The sequence below is a fragment of the Suncus etruscus genome, chromosome 1, assembly GCF_024139225.1.
Source record: "Suncus etruscus isolate mSunEtr1 chromosome 1, mSunEtr1.pri.cur, whole genome shotgun sequence".
NCBI classification, from domain to species: Eukaryota; Metazoa; Chordata; class Mammalia; order Eulipotyphla; family Soricidae; genus Suncus; species Suncus etruscus.
Window position 1 is genome coordinate 207,255,781 of NC_064848.1, and position 22,080 is coordinate 207,277,860.

Genomic DNA, 22,080 nt, shown 5'->3' on the forward strand with positions numbered 1-22,080 from the left:
CCCGGCCTCCCATATGGTCCTCCGTGCCTGCCAGGAGCTATTTCTGAGCAGATAGCCAGGAATAACCCCTGAGCACCTCCGGGTGTGGCCCCAAAAATAAATAAATAAATAAATAAATTAGGAGCCGAAGAGATAGCACAGCAGCGTTTGCCTTGCAGGCAGCCGACCCAGGACCTAAGGTGGTTGGTTCAAATCCCGACCTCCCATATGATCCCCCGTGCCTGCCAGGAGCTATTTCTGAGCAGATAGCCAGGAGTTACCCCTGAGCACCACTGGATGTGGCAAAAAAAAAAAAAAAAAAAAAAAAAAAGTTTAAATTCTTTTTTTTTTTTTTTTGGTGGTTTTTGGGTCACACCCGGCAGTGCTCAGGGGTTACTCCTGGCTCCATGCTCAGAAATTGCTCCTGGCAGGCACGGGGGACCATATGGGACGCCGGGATTCGAACCGATGACCTTCTGCATGAAAGGCAAACGCCTTACCTCCATGCTATCTCTCCGGCCCCTAAATTCTTAAACCACTGGAAATAAACCTGAATCAGAACAAACAAAAGCAAGAAAGAAGATGAGACAGACCTGGAACATGGCAGGGCAGTGAGGATGCAGGCTTGTTTGCACCAGGGGTCAGGAGAGGCCACAAGCAGCCTGAGCCCCCTTCAGGCCGCACCTAGGTAAGCCTTGAATCTTGGAGGCAGATAGATCTTCCATCCCTGGGGCTTCAGCCCTGCACAGTGGGCCGCCTTCACTGCTGAATCTTCCAGCCTTGCTGTCTGAAGTCTCCAGCCCACAGGTCCTGCTCCCAGTTGGTATTTAGGAGCAAGTGGACTCAGGGCTCAGGCCTGGATCCAGCAGCAAACCCCCGGAAGGGAGGACTCAATGGTTGGCTCAAACAGGACCGGAGCTGGCTAAAGGCTGGGAAACCTACCTCTCAGGATCATAGATTCTCCTCTGTGCTTCCGTGGGACCCTATACCTGACGGGGCTCCCCAATCACCTCCAAAGGGTGCTTGCTGGAATGCTTTCCACATTTGCTAGGACCAGGGTCAGGGCTGAGATTTGGGGAACATGGTGATGTCTGAAGCATCTAGGGAGAAGTGAGATAACCACTGAGGTAAGGCCAGAGAGAGGGGCGCAGCCCTGAACGCAACCAACCCAATTCCATCCCCAGCACACAGAGTGGCCGAGCCCCCTGGGACTGCTCCTGGAGCACTGCCAGGTTCAGCCCACAAACGCAAACAAAACAAACTGAAAAAGGGGCCAGGGAGACAGATCACAGGGTACAGTGAGGCGAGCACAGGGACACAAGTTAGACCCCAGCTGGGGGTTGGAGCCACAGCACAGCAGGGAGGGCATTGCCTTGCAAGCAGCCAACTGGGGTTTGATCTTCAGCATCCCATATGGTCCTCTGAGCCCGCCTGAAGAGATTCAGCACAGAGCTGGAGTAAACCCAGAGCACTGCTAAGTGTGACCCCAAAATAAACAACAAGAAGAAGAAAAAAACCAAGTTAGATCCCAGCATTGCTGGTTGTGGGTCACAATCTCTGGGCTTGAGGTTGGCTGAGCCTCGCCAAAGCAGCCCAGGGCACAGCTACAGTCCTTCCCCCACCTCCCCCAGTTCCAAATAATGCTAGAGAAAAGGCAGACGAATGAAAGAATAAAGACCACAAAGCAGCAGAACAGAAAACCAGCAGCAGAGAAGATAGGACAGAGCAGTTATTACAAGACCCACCACAAAACAGCATCATCTAAGTGATCGAGTCAGGGGCAGCGGCACGGAAGAGGCAGGCACAGTGGCCACTCAGCGCCCATGTCCAGGGTGTTGACACAATAGAGGGCAGAGGGGACAGAGGGGAAGGACAGGCACATGGCAGTGGCAGCCACCTCAGCTCTGATTCGTACTCTTGGAGAGCCACTGCAGTGCTCAGAGCAGGCCTAGCTGACTCCGGAACAAGAGAAAGGCCATGCACTCAAACACATGCTAACATACAATCACACACGTGGACGCAGGCACATACACTCACACATGCATACACACACGTTTAGAAATGGCTACAGGTAAGGCAGCTGGTGAAGACGTTTATTTATAAAGGGGACCCAGTCCTGTTGTTCTGGGGTCCGTTTGTTGGTAAAAGACAAGGGGGCAGCACAATGGTGATGGGGGCCCAGCCCAGCTCTGCCCCCCAGCCCTGAGACCCTCCACCACCCCCCAGCACATGGGGCCGTGGGCAGGACGAGGCTGACGTGACCCGACCCTGCAGGGATGAGTTGGCCCACCCAAGACAGAGCTGCACCTGTGGGAACTGAGGGGATGTGCAGACCCTCCTCTCAGCCTTCTCTTGCCCTGTGCCCATAGGCAGCAGCCTGAGGTGGCCAGGATGGGGCCAAACAGATGCCCCTCTTAGGTCCTGGTTAAGAGCCCCTGTGTGGTCATAGTTCCCCAGTCGAGGAGGTCTGGCCCGTGGTCCCTGGGGGACTCTGGTCACAAGTTCAGAAACACGAATGCCGATGGCTCATGGGGGCGCTCCTCAGCAGACGCCCTCTGGGGCAGTGTCCAGGAGGCCTGGGGTGCAGGGAGGGGTCCCTCGTGGACCACCAGCTCCATGCCCGCAAACAGGGAGCCAGGTCCGCCCACTGGGCCTTCTGTCCCCTGTTCAGACCCAGCATCCGGCTCTCCAGTACTTGCTGGCCTGTCTTCAGGATCCTGGGTGTTCAGCAGGCTTGGGGGTGCTGGGCCCTGGGGTGAGGGCAAGGAGGGGTGCAAGGGCTGCAGAGAGGTTGGGCCCTCCGTGAAAGGCACATTGTCTGCCAGCAGATCAGACAGGCCTCCATGTGCCACAGCCTGGCTGGGGGGCCCGGAAGTGAGGGGCTGCTGCCTGCAGGACGCCTCCAGGTGCCTCAGGATCTGACAAGATGCGGGGGCGGGGCAGAGTCACATGATGGGGGTCTAAGCCCTCCAGCAGCAGCTCAGCCCTTCTCTTGTCTGGGGATACGCAGTCTTTGGGAACCACAGGCTGAGGAGTCTGGGTGCTGAGGGGTGCCCCAGGGCAGGATGGGAAGGGGTAGGAGCTGAACCATGGTGGCCTGAGAGTGAAGGATCCTAGTGACCCTCCCCTTCCCACTGTACCACTGCTCACCTTGGTGGCCTTGTTGGCCACAGGCCCGGGGGTGCCCGAGCTGAGCTCACGCAGCCGTGTCTGGGACAGCAGTAGGGTGTGCTCAGGGGCTAGGAGGTCACTGCCCCCCAGGGCAGCTAGAGCACTCAGCACCCGCTGGGGACAAGGACAATCAGCACTCAGGTCAACCGCGCCCACTTGCACCCAGTGTCCTTCCCCCGTGCCACCCACCCACACCCACTGCCCCGTGACTCCGCCCCTCACCATCTGCACACACTCGTGGGATGCATCCGTGTGTCTGAGCAGCAGCTGCAGAACCACCTCACAGTTGAGCAGCGAACACCTGAGGGGGGGCAGTACTGATGGGGAACAGTGCCTGAAGGGCAGTGATGACCACGGGGAATAGTGCTGGGGGGGGGCCGTGCCGATCAGGGGAGTCACTTACTCTTTGAGGAAGCGACGGGTCTCCTCGGTGCTCAGGAAGGCACGGGTTCCCCTGGTCACGGCACAGACCAGGCCCAGCTCTGGCTGACAGTCCTGCGGGGTGTCGGCCTCAGCCCTGCGGGCACACGCAGCTAGAGGGGTTCTGCTGTTGAACAGGCCCGGTGGGGCGGGGCGCGGCTCACCTGTCAGTCACGTCACCATCAGACCCCACCTCCGAGACCTTGCTGGGGTCACTGTCGCTCCGTGTGCTGGGGGCACTGCTGTCTGGCTCATCCCAGCCCCCGCCGGCCCTTCCAGGCTGGTGCCTCGCAGCTGAGAGACCCAGAGTGGCAGTCAGGGAGGGTGGCCACGGACCCCTCACTCCTCACCCCTTATCCCTGGTGCTGCCCTGCAGGGACACTCCCAGGACTCTGCCCACTGCCTCCACCAGCAGCCCCCCGACCCCCGTCCCTTAGAAAGGCTCAGCTCTGAGTCCTCCTCACCTCGGGTTCCCATAGCCTGGCCAGCTCCCAGGAGGGGGGCACTGGGGGTGCCGGCTGTGGGCGTCACCGCGGGCTGGTAGGTACCTGCACGGAGCAGGAGTCCTGGGGTAGCCGGGCCCTCAGGTGCAGGGCGCATGGCCTGTACCACCACCTGGGCGGCTCGCTGGATGCTGGACAGGAAGGTCTCCCCAGAGGAGCCTGTGAAGGAATGAGACCGCCCTACTGCGCCTGCTGGGGTCACGCTTAGCCTTTTTGCAGGATCCTGGGATGCTGGTTACCAACGCACCCATTGCAGGCAGAGGCCCAATAAGAACAAGAACTGGAGAGGGCAGGGATGCTCTGGGGTCAGCATGGAACATGGGGGTGGTTAGGACCGGAACCAGGATCAATGAAGAATGTGATAACCCTGCTCCTGGTGGCCTCACTCACCTGTGCGCTCCTCAGTGTAGCCAAAGCCCTGGAGGCCAGCCTGGGGCCTGGCCCGAGAGCCCATCCCTGCGAAGTGTGGGGGAAGCTGGTCAGCTGCAGCCCAGAATGGTGGCCCCAGCGTTCCCACGGGGCCAAACCCTACCTGCTTGGGGCAAGGCCTGGGGTGGCTGTGAGGCTGGTGCTGGAGATTCAGGGTCTGCAAACAAGGCGCTCCCTAGGTCCTAGGCAAGAGGGAGACTCAGGACAGCCCGAGGTGGACTGCAGCCTCATCCACTGTCTCTCACCACCTACCCCCACCTCATCCTGCCTCTCCTCATCCTACTCACCTGTGCAGCTGCCCGCACCTTCTGGTACAAGCTATTCCCGTGGAGGGGATCAGGGGGCCCTGCGAACACTGTGGGGGGATCAGGGTTGGGCTGCTGCCCCCCCCCGGGGCACAGAGCCCCCCCCCCCGACATTCCCCCAATCTGCACACCTGCCGCTTCTTGGATGCAGGCAGTATTGCGCTGCAGCAGTTGCAAGAAGGTCGGGGAGCCGCGGGCACACAGGAGCAGCAATAACTTCAGCACCTGCGGGTAGAGGGGTCGGCACCTGGCACCTGTGGAGCACCCACTGGATACCCAATGGGCCACCCCCCAGAGCATTCACTGGAACGCCGCCCATATGGACACCCCTCGACCCCTGCTCTCACCTTGAGCTTCACATGGCCTGAGCCCCGATGCAGTCGTGTGAGGAGGTACTCGAGGAGACAGTGGCAGCTGCCTGCAGACTCGTGCGACAGCTCTAGGCTTCGTTAAGGAAGATCCACACACAGACGCTGCCTGGAGTTCACGCACACACACGAGCACTCATGACCTCCTGGGACACACAGACACACGACACACCAACAACATGCTGATGGCCTCCTGGGACACACTCTGTCTCAGACGCACACACTGATGACCTCCCGGGTCACGTACACACACGCTGACTGACCAGCACCCCGATGGACTGATGTTTCCTGGCGGATACTGACTATCTCCTGGGACACGTAGCCGGGACAAGGGGCCTCGTCATCTGCGGTGCCCTTCAGGAGGATGGGGAGCTACGGAAGAGGCCAAGAGAGGAAGGGCTGGAGAGGGGGTGTCTTTAGCTCGGGGGGAAGGGCTGGGGAGGGGGTGTCTATAGCTCCCTCAAGCTGGGGGGCACCATGCCTGGATGGAGAGGGGCAGCAGCGGAGCCACCGGCCTTCTACACGTGGGAGTGAACCCCAGTGAAGGGCGGTGGTCCAAGGGGCTGCATGACAAGGGGGGCCAACGGACGCCTGGCAGGATCCAGGATGGCAGGCGGGTCCCGTCACCCGCACACACCGCACCCCGGGCTGGCAACCGGACCTGGGGAGACGTCTCGCCCAGCGAGAGCACCCACTGAGGCTGTGCCTGGGGAGCGCGGGGCGCTGGGTCCCACCACGGCCTGGGGGCAGCGAGCGGCCTGGGCGGGCAGCGTGGGGGGACACTCGGCCACGCTCCGTGCTTCGGGGCCCCCGAGCCCCAAAGCACGACCCGCACTGCAGCCCTGCTGCCCCCGGCTACGCCCACGGCGCCCACCGCCCGCGGGGACGCGTCTCTGGAACTGGCCGCGCCCGCCGCCCTCTGCCGGCCCGGACTCTGGGCAAGCCTGGACGACCCGCGGCCACCGGCTCACCCGCTGCAAGAAGAGGAGCCGGTCCCGCAGCGGCGGCGGCGCCGCCATGACGCCTGTCACCGTCCGGTCCCGCCCACTTCCGGGGCCAGCCCAATCAGCGCGCGCGTCGAGCCCCTCCAGCCAATCGCCCGCGGAGGCGGGTCTCTAGCGCGACTTCCGTAAACAATTTGAAGCCGACCCAATCGCAGGACTCAAGTAAAGACGGACGGAAAGCCCAGCAAATGGTAGGAAGCGCGGCGACTCGGAGGCGGAACTCACGAGGAGAGCTCCGGCCAATGAGCAAGCGCCGGGAAGGTTCGGGGCGGAAGCGCCTGCTGTGAGGCGCCGGAAGGGGCGGGTCTAAAAAGGTCGCCGGGGCCGGGCTGTCATGGCCGCAAACGGAGTCTTGTGGAGCCGCGTGCGGAGCCGCCTCCGCGCCTTCCCCGAGCGCCTGGCGGCCTGCGGGGACGAGGTAGGACCCGCGGGCGGGCGGGCGGGGGCAGCGGGCGGCGACGGGGCCTGCCAGTGACGCCCGCTTCCCGCAGGCCGCCGCCTACGGCAGGTGCGTGCAGGCGTCCACGGCCCCGGGCGGCCGCCTGAGCCGGGATCTGTGCGCGCACGAGTTCCAGGCCCTGCGGAGCTGCTTCGCCGCCGCGGTTGGTCCGCGCGGACTCTGCGGACGGAGGCCGGTGTCGGTGGGAGAAGGGGGGCGGCCCCTACCTGCCTCTGGGCACCGTGCGGGACACCCAGCCTGCCCAGGACCCCAAAGAGCAGCGTGGCACGGGTGGGCGGGTAGCATGGCCTCCCTCCTAGGGTCACCTCACCTCCGAATGGTCAGAGCCTGCAGACGGGGTCCCTTCGGCCCCAGAGGCCTGTTCCCGTGCCTCGACCCAGGTGCCGGTGGCTGCTTGCCCCGTAACGTTGCCTCCTGGCCGCCCTCGTCCTCTGCGTCCTCTTCCCCGGCCCTCTGGGCTGCCTAGGGCGGGGGCCACAGACGGACGAGACCCCGGCTACTCGTGAACCTGTGTTTCGGGTCCCCCGGCCGGCATTCACCCTCGTCTTCCTGGCTCTGGCCTTTGAGTGGCTCTTTGGGCGCTGCTCACTTGGGTGTATCTCTTTCCAGGGAGGTCTGAAACAGCTCAGATGACGAAGTGCTTTCTCTTCCAGGCCAAGAAGACCCTGGGGGGGCCTTAGGAGACCGTTGCCCAAGACTCCAGTGGGCTGAGTGCACTGAAAGCTGTGTGTGGGCTGATGTACAGGAGACTTGAGTGCTAAAGGAAGCCTCAGACACCAAAAATAAAGACGCTGAGCAGGCCCTGGACGTGCTTGTAAATCAACTTTCAAATATGCTTGAACCAAAGGCAACAGGGCTGATAACCTAAGATACGGATGGAGACAGACTTTGGGCACAGCCCAAGTTCTTACCACCCCCATCTGCAGGGCACCCTCCTGCCCTGCCACAGCAAGGTATGCAGTTTGCCCAAGGGGCCACTGGCCCTGGCCCCTTTCCTGGCCTGAGTGCCCTGGCAGAGATGCTGGTCCCCTTGGGAAAATAGCTGAGTGACTACACAGGGTTCCCCAATCAGATGTCAGTGCCCCTCCCCCTTGCAGAGTAGCACAGTCCCCAGTTTGGGAGACATTTGTTGGCCCAGAGCTGCCACTGAGGCCTGGATGAGACTCGAGCTCGGCAGAGCAAAGGCACGTTTTTTTTTTTTGTTGTTGTTGTTTTTTTTTTTTTTGGTTTTTGGGCCACTCCTGGCAGGCACGGGGGACCATATGGGACACCGGGATTCGAACCAACCACCTTTGGTCAAAGGCACGTTTTTATTCTGCTGCAGCACTTGGGATGCAGGTCTGGCTGGAGGGGCAGGTCAGTCTCCCCCAGCTCAAGCCTCCTCCAGGGCTGTGTTCGCTTGTTTGACCTGGCGGCCAGACAGCACCCGCAGCGCACCTCCCACCCCTTCTGCGGCCTGGTGCAACTGTGTCTCCAAGGCGCTCCGGAGGTCCCTGCCTTGGGCGCCGGGCAGGGGCTGGAAGCCAAGCAGTGGCGCTTCTTCCTGGGCAGGGACTGTGTCCCGCCGCCGCCGCAGGTCAGAGTCCACCTGGACTTTGAGCTCTCGGCTGGGTTTGCCATTTTCGGGCCTTTGGGGATCAGGAAAGGCGGGCCTGGGGCCAGGCTCAGGGTCTCGGGCAACACCCCCGTCCCTCTGCACAGGTTCCGCCTCTGGTGGCCCTTGGGCCTTGTCAGTCACCATCTGGGCCTGCCCCAATACTTCCCTCTTGCCTGGCAAGCCTGGGGGATCCACCTTTGGCTGTGCCTGCTCAGGAGGGGCCACTGCCTTGAGGGGAGCCGGCGCTGATGCTGCCATGGCCCCTCTGGGCTTTTGCTCTCCTGCACCTTCCACAGCCACGTTGTGGCTCTGTACTGGGCGGGTTCCAGGCCTGGGAGCCTTGACAGGGTCCTCCCTGAGCTCAGCGTCCGCAGCACCACCATGAGCATTGGCCGGGGGTCTGGCAGTGGCCACTTGGGAATCCTCCAAGGGGCGCAGATTGTGTCCAGGAGCACCAGGTGCTGAGTCCACAGGCTTTGCTGCTGCTTCCTGCTCCTTCCCTTGGGGCTCTGGGGGCGCATCCCCTGTAGACAGAGGTAGGTCATGATCACAGCAGGCCCGGGGTGGGAACACTGCAAGGAGAGGAACACGATGGGAGAAAGGGGGGAGGGACACTGGGGCCCGGCACTCGCCATCCTGCTGCTGCTGGTGCATCTCTTTGTGCTGCTCTTTAATCACCGCCAGGAGCTTCTCCTGCTGCTCCAGGAGCCGCTTCTGCTGCTCCTGCTGCTCCTGGATCACCTGCAGCAGCACCGCATGGTCCAGAAGCTCTGCACGTCCTGGTCCTGAGGGGACATACGGAAACAGTGGCAAAGTGGCCAGCCCGGCCTCCACTTCCCCTTCCACGCTTCGTCCTGTCCCCCTGCATGCCCTAACCAGCTAAGCTACTGGAGGGCCTGGCCAGGATGCAGTTCCTGCCAGCACCACAAGGGGGCATCCAGTGCCCACAGCCAGGTGGGTGCAGGGGGGCCTGGAGAGACACTGCCTCAGCCCCAAGGGAGTACTGTGACAAGAGTATGGTCTACACTGCTGAGCTGAGCAGGGCACAGACAGGCCTGGGAGGGTCTCCAAGCCCCCTGCTGGTCACTAGAACAGGACTGCCGAGTGCTCTTCCCCCATGGACACAGCCAGGTGGGTGCAGGGGGGCCTGGAGAGACACTGCCTCAGCCCCAAGGGAGTACTGTGACAAGAGTATGGTCTACACTGCTGAGCTGAGCAGGGCACAGACAGGCCTGGGAGGGTCTCCAAGCCCCCTGCTGGTCACTAGAACAGGACTGCCGAGTGCTCTTCCCCCATGGACTGTGAGTAAACAGGCACCAGCCCAGATCGGGGTGATTGAGGTGGGGTGGGCAGTGGGCAGGATTGGTGGTCACTTGTCCTTAGAAAACCTGTGACCAGGGCAGTCACAGTCCCCGCCCAGCCAGGTCCAGCCCCACCTACCTGCTACTAATTTTTGGATTTCAGCCACTTCTCCCAGTGAGGAGGCAAGCAGAGGAAAGACAAGCAGAGACAGTGAACACTTCCCGAAAGGAAAGGGATGGATTGGACAGGGGATGGGACAGAGAGAGGATTGGACAGGGACAAGGGACAGACAGGAACAGAGAGTCAAGACAGCAGCGTGTCAAGTTTCGCAGCCACCCACCCCGGGCACCTACAACTCACAGTAGGGATCGTGGGGTTCCTCCTAGTTGGTGACCTGACAGCACCACCTTCATGGGGGCAGGTTCCTGGGGACTCACCTTCCAGCCGGCCACCTGTGTGCTCTGCCCCCACTGGTTCCTCCACACCCTTCTGTTCTTGGGGCTCCGCTGGCACCCCAGCCCCCACGGCGGGCTTCTCAGGGGCAGCATTAGCAGGAGGGACTACGGCAACTGCTTCTGACAGGATGAGGCTCTTCAGGGACCAGTGGGCTACGCCAGGGCTTCCCATGCACCTTGGCCATCCCCATTGGCACCACATACCCAGATTCCCAGCACCCACCAGGCTCACTCCTAGGTGCAGGGCCCAGCTGCAGGGCGCCGACTCCTCTTCCTTCCACGTGTCCCTGGGAGGGAGCCGCTGGAGGCCTATCCTTAAGGGGCTCGAGGGCTGCCTGGCCGTGCAGCTGGGGCGGTTCTGGGGGAGGCCTAGCTGCCCCCAAGGCCTGGCCCTGCCCAGGCGGCCCCTTCTCTGCATCAGGTGGTGGTGGTGGGGGCCCCTTCTGAGCCTGGGCATCCAGCCCTTGCTCCTGCTTATGTTTGGGGAGTTGCTCATTCTCCCCTGGGCCTTCACGGTCCCTGCCCTCGTCCACCACCACTTGGTCGTGAGGGATGGGCGGCTCGTGGCGATGAGCTTCACCCACGGGCGCAGCCACGCCTGAGGAAAGGATGCAGGGGTCAGGGGGGGCCAGGCCTGTGCCCAGTGGGTAACCGGGCAGCTCTCACGGGGTAGGGGGCGCCCATGGAGGGTCCCAACAGCCCCACCTTGTCCCGGACGGTCCAGCTGAGCCGCATCTTTCTCCTGGGCACTGTCCCTCACAGGCACTTTTTCGGGGCCCTTGATCTGGGCCTGCTCCAGCTCCTGCTTCTCCTCCGGCAGCTTCAGGTGGGGCCGGTTGTCCTGGGCCACATCTACCAGGGGTTTGGGGCCTGCAAGCAAGAGCAGCTCTGGACCCTTCCTCTGGGTTTCCAGACAGTGATTTTTCACCCATCAGGGCAGCAACCATGTAAGGCCAGCAGAGGGCAGCAGGCACCCAGCCAGCAGCTTCTCTGGTAAAGGCCTGGGGGCGGGGTGGGGGGACAACAGTCTAGGTCCTGGGCTGCAGAACAGCCCCCGTTGGAGACAGTGTCTATGCAGGGCAGCCCTTCCCAGCACCGGGACATCTGCCCACCCCCGACCATGTCTGAGCTCCACCTGTGCAGCAGCCCAGCCAGAGGGTCACTGGGCAGGGATCAGAATGAGGCCCCGAGGGCACCTGGACGCGGTCAGCGGACAGCGTCGGGCACTAGACTGCCTTGTCCTGTCCACAGCAGCCCAAGCACCGCTTAGGAGAGGTGTGTAGTAGGGGCTGCGGGTCACAGACTTGAGATGTTCTGGCCTTGCTGGCCCCAGGGCACTGTTGGGCACAGGTGGGGCTGAGGGGCAGCTGGTGCCCAGGCTGCCAGCGGGCACCTCCCCCATGACTGAGCAGTCACCACGTTCACACCCACATCTAACACTGCCTAGCAGGAAGGGCCAGCTGGGTGGATGGGGTTGGGCCAGGCTGGGGTACGGGTGGGTGTGATGGCCCTCACGCTACAGTGAGTCTATGGAACCGCTGGACAGACATGCCTGCTCACTCCCATAGCACAGGGCAGCGTGGTGGGGGTCTTCTGCAGCCACAGCGTCTGCAGGCCCCTGTCCCTGCCTTGTCACTGTCAGGGCATACCTGGGAGCTGAGCGGCCTTCGCCTTGACCACAGCCTCCAACTCGGCTCGCTGGCCACCAGGGGCTCCCAGGGCAGTGTCCACAGCAGTGTAGTCACTGGCAAAGAGCGTGCTGTGTGTGCTGATCACCAGGATGCCCAGACCGACCCACAGCACCACCTGGGACAGAGACCCTGAGATCACAGACTGTCCTGCCCCAGCTCTGGGTGTTGATGGATGGCAGTTGGACTTGGACACACCTCTTGGATAGCCCCACTATAATGACAGTTGAACCTGAACATGTCCCTGCACACACGCACGCGCACACACACACACACACACACACACACACACACACACACTCGTCATGCCAGGTATAAAAGGAAAAACTTAAGCAGTTGCCAGGGTGCCCAGGATAGTGACCAGAGCAGCACTTGCTGGTCTGCGGGAGACCAAAATCTGATGCCTGCTTTTTATCTATCCCTCCCTCCCTTCCTTCCTTCCATCCTTTCACCAGGGCCTTGCCAGCCACCTCTGGCTGGTGAGTTTCCATCGCTCTCTCTGAAACCCCCGTGTGGCAGGGATGGGAAGCCTCAGACTCCAGGAGAAATAAAAAAAGATAGTTGGTTTTTCTACCTCTCTCTCTCTCTCAATCCTGGGCAGATAGTCACTACCTGTTGGCATCCTTGGGTGGGCATGAGGCCCTACCTGGCAGATGGGTCCCAAGGGCCTCTGTGAGTTTTGCAGCACCAGGCCCTGGCAGCCTTGGGCCTTTGCACTTGAGGACACCAACCCAGGCCACCCACCAGACCTGCAGCAGGAGATGAGTTGGGGACAAGGGACAGGATTGCTGGGACCAGGTCATGACTTAACAGCCAGTGCCCTGCAGCTGGGCTTCTGTAGCCAGAAGCCCCAGCACATCCACCCCAGCTTTGAGCTGGGCACCCAGTGGCCACCCTGACCCAGAGCTGCCGGTGCAGCTGGAAGACAGTAGCTGGATGAATGTGGGAAGGTGACCACCCCCCAGGTGGTCAGGGGGAGCCCAAACAGAACTGAACTCCCCAGGCCACTGATTCATTCTGCTCAGCTCCCCAGCCAGAGTGGTGGGCAAGGAGGCGCCTGACTGGTCACTGAGGGTTGGCACTAGGGCAGAGAGCTGATCAGCAGCCATCACTGCACAGGAGCTCCAGAAGCCCCAGGGCCCAGGGTGAGTGAGGACTGTCTGTCCTGGGGGTCCCACAGCCAGGCTCATGTGCTGGACAGAAAACGTGTCACTCGGCCAAGGCAGAGAGTGAGACTCAGCATTTCACCCATAAGTGCAGTGGCTTTCAGCCACCGAGGGACTCCAGGGACCCTGCCCGCGGGGTCCATGCCCCCCCAACTCCCTAGTGCCCACCTGGGAAGCTGGAGCGCTTCGGTGCACTTTTCGGTAGATGAGGGCTGGGCAGATGAAGCAGATGAGGCTGCCGGTGGTGGCTCCCGTGAGGCCCAGGATGGTCTCCACTGTGGGCAAATGGGACAGGGTGTGGGCTGAGGCACCTCACCAAGTGCAGGGATGCTGAAGGGGGCAGGGTGGCCTGGGGCGACCCAGGGGGCCAGGGGTCACCAAGGGCAATGCAGGTCCAGGTCCCACCCATGAATGCTGGGCCAATCTCAGGCCTCCCCCTGGCCCCCAGGTCCCCCGGGCCCAGGCCGTGTCCCAGAGAGAGCCCTGTGCTCACCGTTGGGGATAAGGATGCCACCGACCATGGTCCCGAAGACGATGCAGAAGGTGAGGGCCTTGAAGCGCAGAGGCGGCATGTAGCCCCCAGCCGCGAACGTCCCGTCCTTCTGCTGTGGACAGTAGACACAGTTGCAGCAGCCACGCCCACCTCCATGCCTCAGTTTCCTCTGATCAAGGTGGGCTCTAGCAGCACCCCTTGCCAGGCATGACAAGGACCCAGGAGGAGGGATGCTGCTCCCACAGAGTGGGGACAGACAGATGGAGGAACAGGCCGATGGCAGAGGGGAGGGGGCAGAACCTTCCCGAACAAGAGCTCTGAATGGGCTGGGTCTTCTCCCAAATCCCCTAGTCAAGGTTCCATGGGGGCATTAGCACCAGGATCCCCGATGGGCTGGCCAGTGAGTCCTCCTTGCCTCCCGTCATGGCCTTACCTGCTGCTCGAACAGCAATGTGTTGAGGGCTTGTCTGCAGGGCAGGATCATCATGGGGAAACCCACAGCCACCGACATGGCGAAGCCCACGCGGATCATCTCGGTCACCAAGTTGGACGGGAAGTGCATCAGCACATTGCCTGCGATGGCCTCGGTGAAGCTCACGTAGCCAAAGAAACCCACCTGGGGGGACACACAAGTGGGAGCCGTCGTGGGGGCCGACATCACAGACGCATCAGGCCTCGGGCTCGGGGAAGGGACCGGTCATACCATCACGTAAAAGGTGGTGACCACGTGCAGGGAGGACCCAAATATGGACGCCAGCGTCTTCACCGATGGCTCGTCCAGGCTGTCGTAGGTGGGCAGCACCTGGCTGCAGGGAGAGGCACTGAGAGGGGCCCACGGCTCTCTGCCCCCCAGGCACGAGCCCGGACAAGCTGCCCCTCAGAACATGGCGGTGCAGACTCAGGGAAGGGGCCACGTCCTGCAGTGGGGAGCCTGTGGCTCTAACCCTGAGCTCCTGCCAGACCTCGCAGCCTCTGTCTTCAAGTTCTGGGGGTGGAGCCGGGGACAGAGCGAAGGACCCTGTGTAGACCCTAAGGTCCACGCTCAGAGCACCTCCCCAACCCCCCAGATTATATTGAATGTGGTTTGGTTTGTTTGAGGGCCACACCCAGAGGTGCTCAGGGCTGACTGCTGGTTCTGTGCTCAAGGATCACGCCAGGTGGGGCTTTAGAGGACACTATGGAGTTCTAGGGACTGACCCTGGGTGGGCCATGTGCAGTGTCTGTGCCCTCATCTTCAGGAGCGCAGAGCAGGGAAGCAGAAGCCGTTTCCCACCCAGAAGCTGCAGCATGGTCTGGGGGGGCAGGGCTGAGCTGCTGTCGACACCTGCCCCTGGGCATCAGCCAGTCCTGGCGGTCTCCCTGGTGGTGGCACAGCACAGACCCACCAGGCCAGCAGCATCTGTCAGCACCAGGACACGGCTGGTCCACAGCCGACCTGGGAGCAGCCTCGGCACACGGACAGGGCATGTGGACATGCTAATGCACACAGGATCCGTAAACACATGTGCAGGCATGTGCATGCACAAGGTATGTGGACACATTGCACACAGGCCACCTAAACACATGCGTACACGTCACATGGACACAAATGTGCAAGTGGACACACAAACACACAAGACCACGTGAATATGCACCCCAGTACAGACACAGGGAGACACGGTACTGTGTACAGATATACATGACAAGTCAATGCGCACTGGCACGCATGAATACACGTGCACACAATCGCCATACACATGTGGGCTGTGTGTCCAGGTGCAGGCACACAGCAGCTCTGCACTTGTTGGCCCTTAGAACAGCCACGTCTTGGGATGTGTAAGAAGTGGCAGCTCTGGGACCTGGGAGTGCTCTTGGGGCTGCGGCTTACAACAATCCCTTTTCTCCAGATAAAAGCAACCTGAGGGAAGGTGAGCAGAAATGCTGGCCTGGCATGTGGCTGGCCCCGTCCCAGCCTGGCACCCATGTGGCCTCCTGAGCTTTTCCTGGACTCAGGACTGAGTCGAGCGCAGACCCGTAGTCAGCCCGGAGCACTCCCAAACAAACCCACAGCCCCCTTTCCTGTGGGACAGACAAGAACAAGGCCCTCAGGCCAAACTCACGACTGGCAGGCAAAGGACATGCCAAAGATGGGGACGCAGCGGAAGACGCCGTGCCAGCGGAAGTAGCCGACCTGCTGCAGCCAATGGCCTCGGAACAGGCCATGCTGGAGGGAGGACAGCACAATCTGCGGGAGAGGAGGGCTAGGACCATGGCCACACCATCCCCCAATGCTCACCAGGCAGCCCAACCCAGTCCATGGGGGCAGCGCCCGCTCACCACCAGCATGAAGACGGAGTAGAAGGCGAGAGCCATGGCGCTGAAGGACTGAATGGACGCCAGCAGGTTGCGCTGCAGGCTCAGCGGGAGCACGATGCACAGCGACACAGTGAACAGCAGCAGCGCCCGCGTGCCACGTGTCAGCTGCGGAAATGCCGCCATGGCCTCACTGCCCGTTTCTGCCCGTCACTGTCCCCGTCACGGTGCCCGCCACCTGTCGCCACCCCAGAAGCCCGGGCTGGCACCACCCAAGTGCTCTGTGTCTGGCCACGCCCGGAGCCCCCAGCTCTGTCCTTATGACAAACCACAGGGTTCCCAGCCCCCCATGCTAGAAGGTGCCTCCCTGCCCTCCTGCCTGACATCACGGCCGGGCCAGGTGAGACCAGCGGGCAGGGGGATGGCAGAGCAGATGCTACTCTTCCAGTGAAATCATGCAAGGCGACAAGGCAGCACAGCTGAGTGTCCCATCAGAACGCCCAGTGCCCTCACCTGCAGCCCGAAGAGCCGGGCCAGGAAGTCTCCGCCCAGGTCCCCGATAACCACGTAGAAGGCGATGCAGGTGCCCAGCATGAGGCCGATCATGCTGCAGGGAGTGGGGGGCCTGGTCAGAGCATGGTGGTGCCCCACAGCCAGGGCCCAGAGGCGGCAACGGCAGGTATGCGGGGACCAAGGGCTGAGTCCTTGAGAGGGTGAGAGCGGTATCCCCGGGGCCATCCACTGAGGGTCAATTCGAGGGAGAGTGGGCGGGGGGGAGGGGGGGGGCTTCCCCAGTGCTCCCCAGGCCCAGAGCCCAACAAATACCTCCTGCCCCTACCTGGTCTCCACCAGCATCTTTCCGGCGCGGCCATAGGCATGCAGTGCTGCAGAGGAAGGGTCAGGGTGGAGACATGGGGATTGGGGAACATGCTGTGACCCCATCTCTCCAACCTGCTGCCACTGATGAAGACAGCCAGGGAAGAGCAGAGGGAGATACAAGCAGCTGCACCCAGGGGAGAGGGGCGAGGCCAGGCAGGGACTGGGCAGCGTGAGCCGGGGACACTGGAGCAGCTATGTGTGCTTCAGGGCAGGCATGTACATGTGTGCATAGTGAAACCATACATGTACGTGTATGTGCATGTGTAAGCAATGTGTCATGAGTTCAAGTGTATACCTGTGTGGCCATACTATGTAGGCAAGTGCCTGTGTAAGCAGTGGTCATGTGAGCAGGCATGGACATGTGGGCAGCATGGTCTAAGATACAGATATGTGGGGCCAGAGAGATAGCATGGAGGTAAGGCATTTGCCTTGCATGCAGAAGGATAGTGGTTCGAATCCCGGCAGCCCATATGGTCCCCCAAGCCTGCCAGTAGCTATTTCTGAGCATAGAGCCAGGAGGAACCCCTGAGCGCTGCTGGGTGTGACCCAAAAAAGCAAACAAACAAAAGATAGAGATGTGCATGTGTGCCAGAGTGGCCATGTATGTGGGGCTAAGTGATCCCATGTGTAGGCATGTACATGTGTGGTCAGAACTATCATGAGTGTGGATGTGCACAAGCGTGGGCAATATGGTCACACATGTGCAGGCATGTGTACAGTGGGCCACTGTCAGATGTATACACATGGCAGCATGGTCATACATATGTCGATATGTACATGTGCGAATCACATTATCATATATGTGTGTTTGTGGGCAGCATGGTCATACATGTGTAGGTGTGCAATGGGGCGATATAGCATGGACACACACACAGTCCATGCGTGTGAGGTCAAGTACGCAAATGAGCTGGGTGGGGAAGGATGGGTGGGGGGTACTGGTAGGTCACAGGGTCCCACAGATGTCCCTGATGAGGGCAGCTGCTCAGACTGTGTGATTCTATTTTGTTTTGCTTCTAGGTGGCCCCATCACTGACTCCTGCTCTGTGCTCAGGGATCTGTCCTGGGGTAGAACCTGGGTCAGGTCCATACAAGGCCAGCACCTCCCCAAGGGCCCACCACTCTAGTCCCGTAGCGCGCGAAACCTCCCAGCAGGAAAAGGTGCCGAGCAAGGCAGCCTGCCTCCAAACGGAGGTGACACGGGGGCGCAGCCAGGAGGACGAGGAGCGGGCAGGACAGGGCAGCGGGGAGGACGGGGCGCGGGCCTGGGCGCACACTCACCCAGGCCGGCGTAGGTCCGGCGCTTGCTGAGGCTGGCGGCCTTGACCAGAAAGAGGCAGGACTGCTGCGTCATCCAGGAGCAGAAGAGCAGCAGGAGCGCGCCCAGGACGATGCCACACTGTGGGGACACAATGCCTCGACTCGAGCCTGCCCTGGGGACTTGTTCATGTACGTGTGTGTGCATGGAGTGTGAGTGCAAGTGTGCAAAGTGTGCACCGTGTGCATGTGAAGAGCTTCTGCACGTATGTGCATTATGTGTATGTGCTCGTGTGTGCAAGCTGCCACTGTATCTCTGCGAGTGTGTTTACCTGTTTGTGCTCTGTGCATGTGTGTGCGGTGTGAGATTCTGAAGGTGATCAGACCCCTGCGTGCCCCAACACCCAAATCAGGACAGGTAGAGACTCCGAAAGAAACAGAGTGAGCAGGACACCTTTGGGCTGAACAAGAGCACAGCAGGGAATGTGTTTGCCTTGCATGTGACTGACCTGTGTTCAGTCTGAAAAATCCCATAGGGTCCCCCGAGCCTGCCAGGAGTGATTCCTGAGCAAAGAGCCAGAAGGAACTCCAGAGTGCAGCTGGGTATTGTTGTGTATGTAAATACTTTATGGGATTATTATATTACTGACCCTACCCTGATCGGTGATTGTGCCCTAACCTAGGGTGTGACCTGGCATTCTGCCCCCACCCTAGGGTGGTACCTGATTCTGGGGGATAAAAATGAGGGTCTGTGGAAGGCAGGGGGTTGGCTTTTGGCTGGGACTTCAGTCTTGTCCACCGAATAAAGCTAATATTTCCACAAGCCTGACTGTCTGCGAGCTGTTTACCCGTCGATTCACCTAAGAACCACCAGCTGAACAGGTTGGCGGACTCGTGCTCTGAGCTGGAGGGGAAAGACCTCATCCTCCATCCCCCATCAGTCAACAGGTATGACCCCAAAACCAAAAATTACAAAATAAAGGTCACCTTTAATGGCTCGGAAGACAGCTCTGGGCAGAGGGGAGACCACAGTGTGACCCAGCAGTTAGGACGGAAGGAAAGATGCCTCCCACCCCCCAGCCCCACCCATTAGTTGGGACCAAAGTGGAGCAGAAAGCTGGGATGGAGGGGGTTTCCTGGGGGGCCAGACCCACTCTCCATCCTCCCCAGAGCTGAGACTGAAACCCCCACAGTCCTATCAGGGGACAGGCCCCCTCCCCCATCAAGCCCTGCAGCTCGGGGGATGGGGGCTGTATTCACAGTGGGGGGCCGACCTTAGGGCACAGGGCAGGACTGGACCCCACACACACACACCTAGAGGGTAAAAGGCATCCCCAGAAGTGAAAGGGATTGGCAGGCGCACAGCAGGACAGGGGACAGGATTGAGGGGAAGAGGGATTGAGGGCAGCCCTGCCAGGTGACCTGCATAGGCACACATGCACACACAAAATTCATGGATGTGAGTATACACACATGCGTATATTCAGGCAAATGCACAGACACACAACCCCCCCATGTGCACATGCACACTGAAGCAGAAAAGAGCGCACAGTGAGAGGTCGCACACTGGGGTGGGGGTGCTGAGCCAGGTCTGAGTCCCTACAGGGACCCTGTAGTGCTGGGTCAAACCACAAGCCATGAGCAAGGCAGACCAAGACTCCAGCCCGTTCAAAGCAATTCATGGGTTAGTCCATCAGGAGTCCAGGACAATGGGACGCTGTGTGTGTGTGTGTGTGTGTGTGTGTCTGTCTGTCTGTCTGTCTGTCTATCTATCTGTGTGTATGCAGGACCAACAGGCTCATATGTCCAGGGGTCTCAGCAGTGTGGGAGGGGGTCCTACCCAGAAGTCTGAGCCTCGAGTGTCAGGCCAGGAGGCACAGGACACGCACTGGAGTGCTGCAAGACACATTCTCTATTCTCAGAACCCTCAGAGTTGAAAAAGTACTAAAATGTACCAGGGCAAGAGCAAGGCAGGTAGGAAGGGCATTGCCCTTGCAGCGGCCAACCTAGGTTGGATCCCTGGCATCCCACAGGGCCCCCGGAGCACAGGGCCAGAAGGAATGCCTGAGTGCTGCCAGGTGTGGCTCCAGAACCAAAGATAAATAAAAAATAAACAAATAAAACTAAAAAGCACTAAAACTACTGGGGCCAGGGGGATAGCACAGTATTAGGGCATTTGCCTTGCATGCAGCCGATCCGGGATGAACCCGGGTTCAATCCCCAGCATCCCATATGGTCCCCGAGGCTGCCAGGCATGATTTCTGAGCACAGAGCCAGGAGTGACTCTTGAGTGCTGCTGGGTATAGCTCGATAAACAAACAAGAAAATTAGAAAGCAGCATAACTACCAAACCAAATGAAATAACCCAAAACTTTACTTTTGGCACCTGTTGATGATACTCGGTGCTTACACCTGGCTGTGTGCTCAGGAATCATTCCTGGCACTCAGTGCTCAAGGGATCAAGTCAGGTGTGCAAGGCAAACGCCCTCTCAGCTGTGCTGTGGCTCTGCACCTCCCCAACTTTTCTTCAGTAGCCACCAGAAGCCACGGGATGTCTTTACCCCTGCCGAGAGACAGGAGGGCCACAGTATGCAGACACACCTACCCGCAGGGACCCTGGGTGGCACCGAGAAAGGCCACTGGCACTGCCTGGACCCTCAGCGGCTGCATCAAGAAGGAAGGACAGAAAAGAAGGAGGAGGAGGAGGAAGGGCTCCCCAGGGAGGAAGAGGAGGAGGAGGAGGAGAAGGAGGAGGAGGAAGAGGAGGAGGAGGAGGAGGAGGAGGAGAAGAAGAAGAAGAAGAAGAAGAAGAAGAAGAAGAAGAAGAAGAAGAAGAAGAAGAAGAAGAAGAAGAAGAAGAAGAAGAAGTTGTTCTTTGGAGGAGGAGGAGGAGGAGGAGGAGGAGGAGGAGGAGGAGGAGAAGAAGAAGTTGTTCTTTGCACTGGGCTTGACAGTGGTGCCTGGGGCGAGGCATCCTGCAGAGTCGCCTGAGCGGCTGCATCACTGCCCAGAGACACCCCGATCCTCAAGTCTGGTCAGGGCCCTGGAAGCTCCCAGCCAGCAGTGGCCGTGCTGACCCCGCAGACGCCTTCGGGCCCGGGCACAAGTGCACAGTGGGACAGGCCACGGTGACAGCGAGCTGGAACGTCCCGCGGGCACGGGCAAACGCCAGGCATGGGTTCCCCACCCCACGGGCAGGCAGGGGCCCCCAAGATGCCACCCGGGGGGCCATTCCAAGAGGAGTGTCTGCACCCATCGCCTGCGGGCCCAGGCCGGCCAGGCCGCTCCCCCTGCTGGGCGGCACTCCCTCACCTGCTTGAAGCAGAAGGGCATGGTGAGGACGCTGACGCCCACGATGCTGTTCACGATGTTCGTGATCAGGCCCCAGTTGGAGGAGCCGGCCGCGGTCATCGTGCGGCCGCGGGAGGGGCCCCGCGAGCGAGACCGGCGGCTGCGCGGAGGAAGGGCTTCACGAGCGGCGGGCGACGACGAGGCGCCTCAGCCTGCAGACCCCGCCAGGCCCCGCGTTGCTCTCATGGCCTCGGGGGCCCCGCTCGCCCCTGCCGCCGCGTCCACGTCCTCGCGTCCGCACCCGGAAGAGCCGCTCGGAGACGGACCAGGCGGCGGCAGCCCAGTGGCGCGGCGGGACGCACACGCTTCCGCCTCTCGGACCGGAAGTGGCGGCGCGGCAGGGCACGCCGACAGCCAATGGGAGGCAGGACTGGAGGAAGGCGGGGCTGTCTGGCTCCGCTGTAGCCAATGAGAGGCGGGCGCGGGGCCTGCGGGGCGGGGCCGGGAGGCCACACCCCCTTGGTACCCAGAGCATCGCCTCTGAGTTGTTAGAGGCCGGTTGGACCACGTAGAGGTCGGGCGCCGGGCCCAAAACGCGTGCCCGCTGTCAAAAAACCTGCCGCTGTCAGGGCCGTCCACTAGGACCGCCCTGCTCTGCCCTGCCCTGCCCTGCAGAACCAAGGTGGGGTCCCAAGACGACGGACAGTGACCCGGGCGCCACCTAGGGACACGTCGGACCTCGGTTGGACCTTGGAAGGGAGGATGGACAGAGCTTGGGGACAAGCCCGAGGTTGACCTGCGGGAGCCGCAGTGAATGTCTGGCTGGTGCTCCCTGTGCCTTGGGCAGATGGGGGTGGACGCAGCGTGTCAGGGGCTCGGGGGGAGCAGCGTGGCAGGACCAGGTGAGGACAGGGCCCCACGTCTGTTCTGGGTGATCCGAGGCCACCTCCTCCCAGCTAGGCTCTGTATCCCTAGTCCCAGCTGCAGGATCGCTCCGTGGGGAGTGCCAGTCCCAGCTGGGCCC

The 22,080-nt window shown here is 61.0% G+C and overlaps 3 protein-coding genes across 3 annotated transcripts; 1 reads left to right on the forward strand and 2 right to left on the reverse strand.

The window, feature by feature from the left end:
* Positions 1-2,071: 2,071 nt before the first annotated feature.
* Positions 2,072-6,194, reverse strand: TEPSIN (TEPSIN adaptor related protein complex 4 accessory protein). The gene is made up of 13 exons (XM_049776328.1): positions 6,147-6,194; positions 5,475-5,547; positions 5,155-5,246; positions 4,939-5,032; positions 4,790-4,857; positions 4,606-4,684; positions 4,464-4,529; positions 4,035-4,232; positions 3,735-3,864; positions 3,554-3,667; positions 3,373-3,451; positions 3,130-3,264; positions 2,072-2,897 (listed from the first exon to the last, which is right to left on the reverse strand). Exons 1-13 carry the CDS (start codon positions 6,192-6,194, stop codon positions 2,475-2,477), a joined length of 1,599 nt encoding a protein of 532 aa, XP_049632285.1. The 3' UTR covers positions 2,072-2,474.
* Positions 6,195-6,504: 310 nt separating this feature from the next.
* On the forward strand, positions 6,505-7,446 carry NDUFAF8 (NADH:ubiquinone oxidoreductase complex assembly factor 8). The gene is made up of 3 exons (XM_049777091.1): positions 6,505-6,597; positions 6,671-6,781; positions 7,293-7,446. Exons 1-3 carry the CDS (start codon positions 6,514-6,516, stop codon positions 7,317-7,319), a joined length of 222 nt encoding a protein of 73 aa, XP_049633048.1. The 5' UTR covers positions 6,505-6,513; the 3' UTR covers positions 7,320-7,446.
* Positions 7,447-7,934: 488 nt separating this feature from the next.
* On the reverse strand, positions 7,935-21,200 carry SLC38A10 (solute carrier family 38 member 10). The gene is made up of 17 exons (XM_049768721.1): positions 21,078-21,200; positions 17,790-17,907; positions 16,471-16,516; positions 16,146-16,239; positions 15,657-15,800; positions 15,440-15,564; positions 14,044-14,146; positions 13,774-13,956; positions 13,341-13,452; positions 13,016-13,122; positions 11,643-11,799; positions 10,699-10,863; positions 10,217-10,591; positions 9,976-10,113; positions 9,677-9,703; positions 8,869-9,021; positions 7,935-8,760 (listed from the first exon to the last, which is right to left on the reverse strand). Exons 1-17 carry the CDS (start codon positions 21,174-21,176, stop codon positions 8,012-8,014), a joined length of 2,895 nt encoding a protein of 964 aa, XP_049624678.1. The 5' UTR covers positions 21,177-21,200; the 3' UTR covers positions 7,935-8,011.
* Between the last annotated feature and the right edge of the window lie 880 nt (positions 21,201-22,080).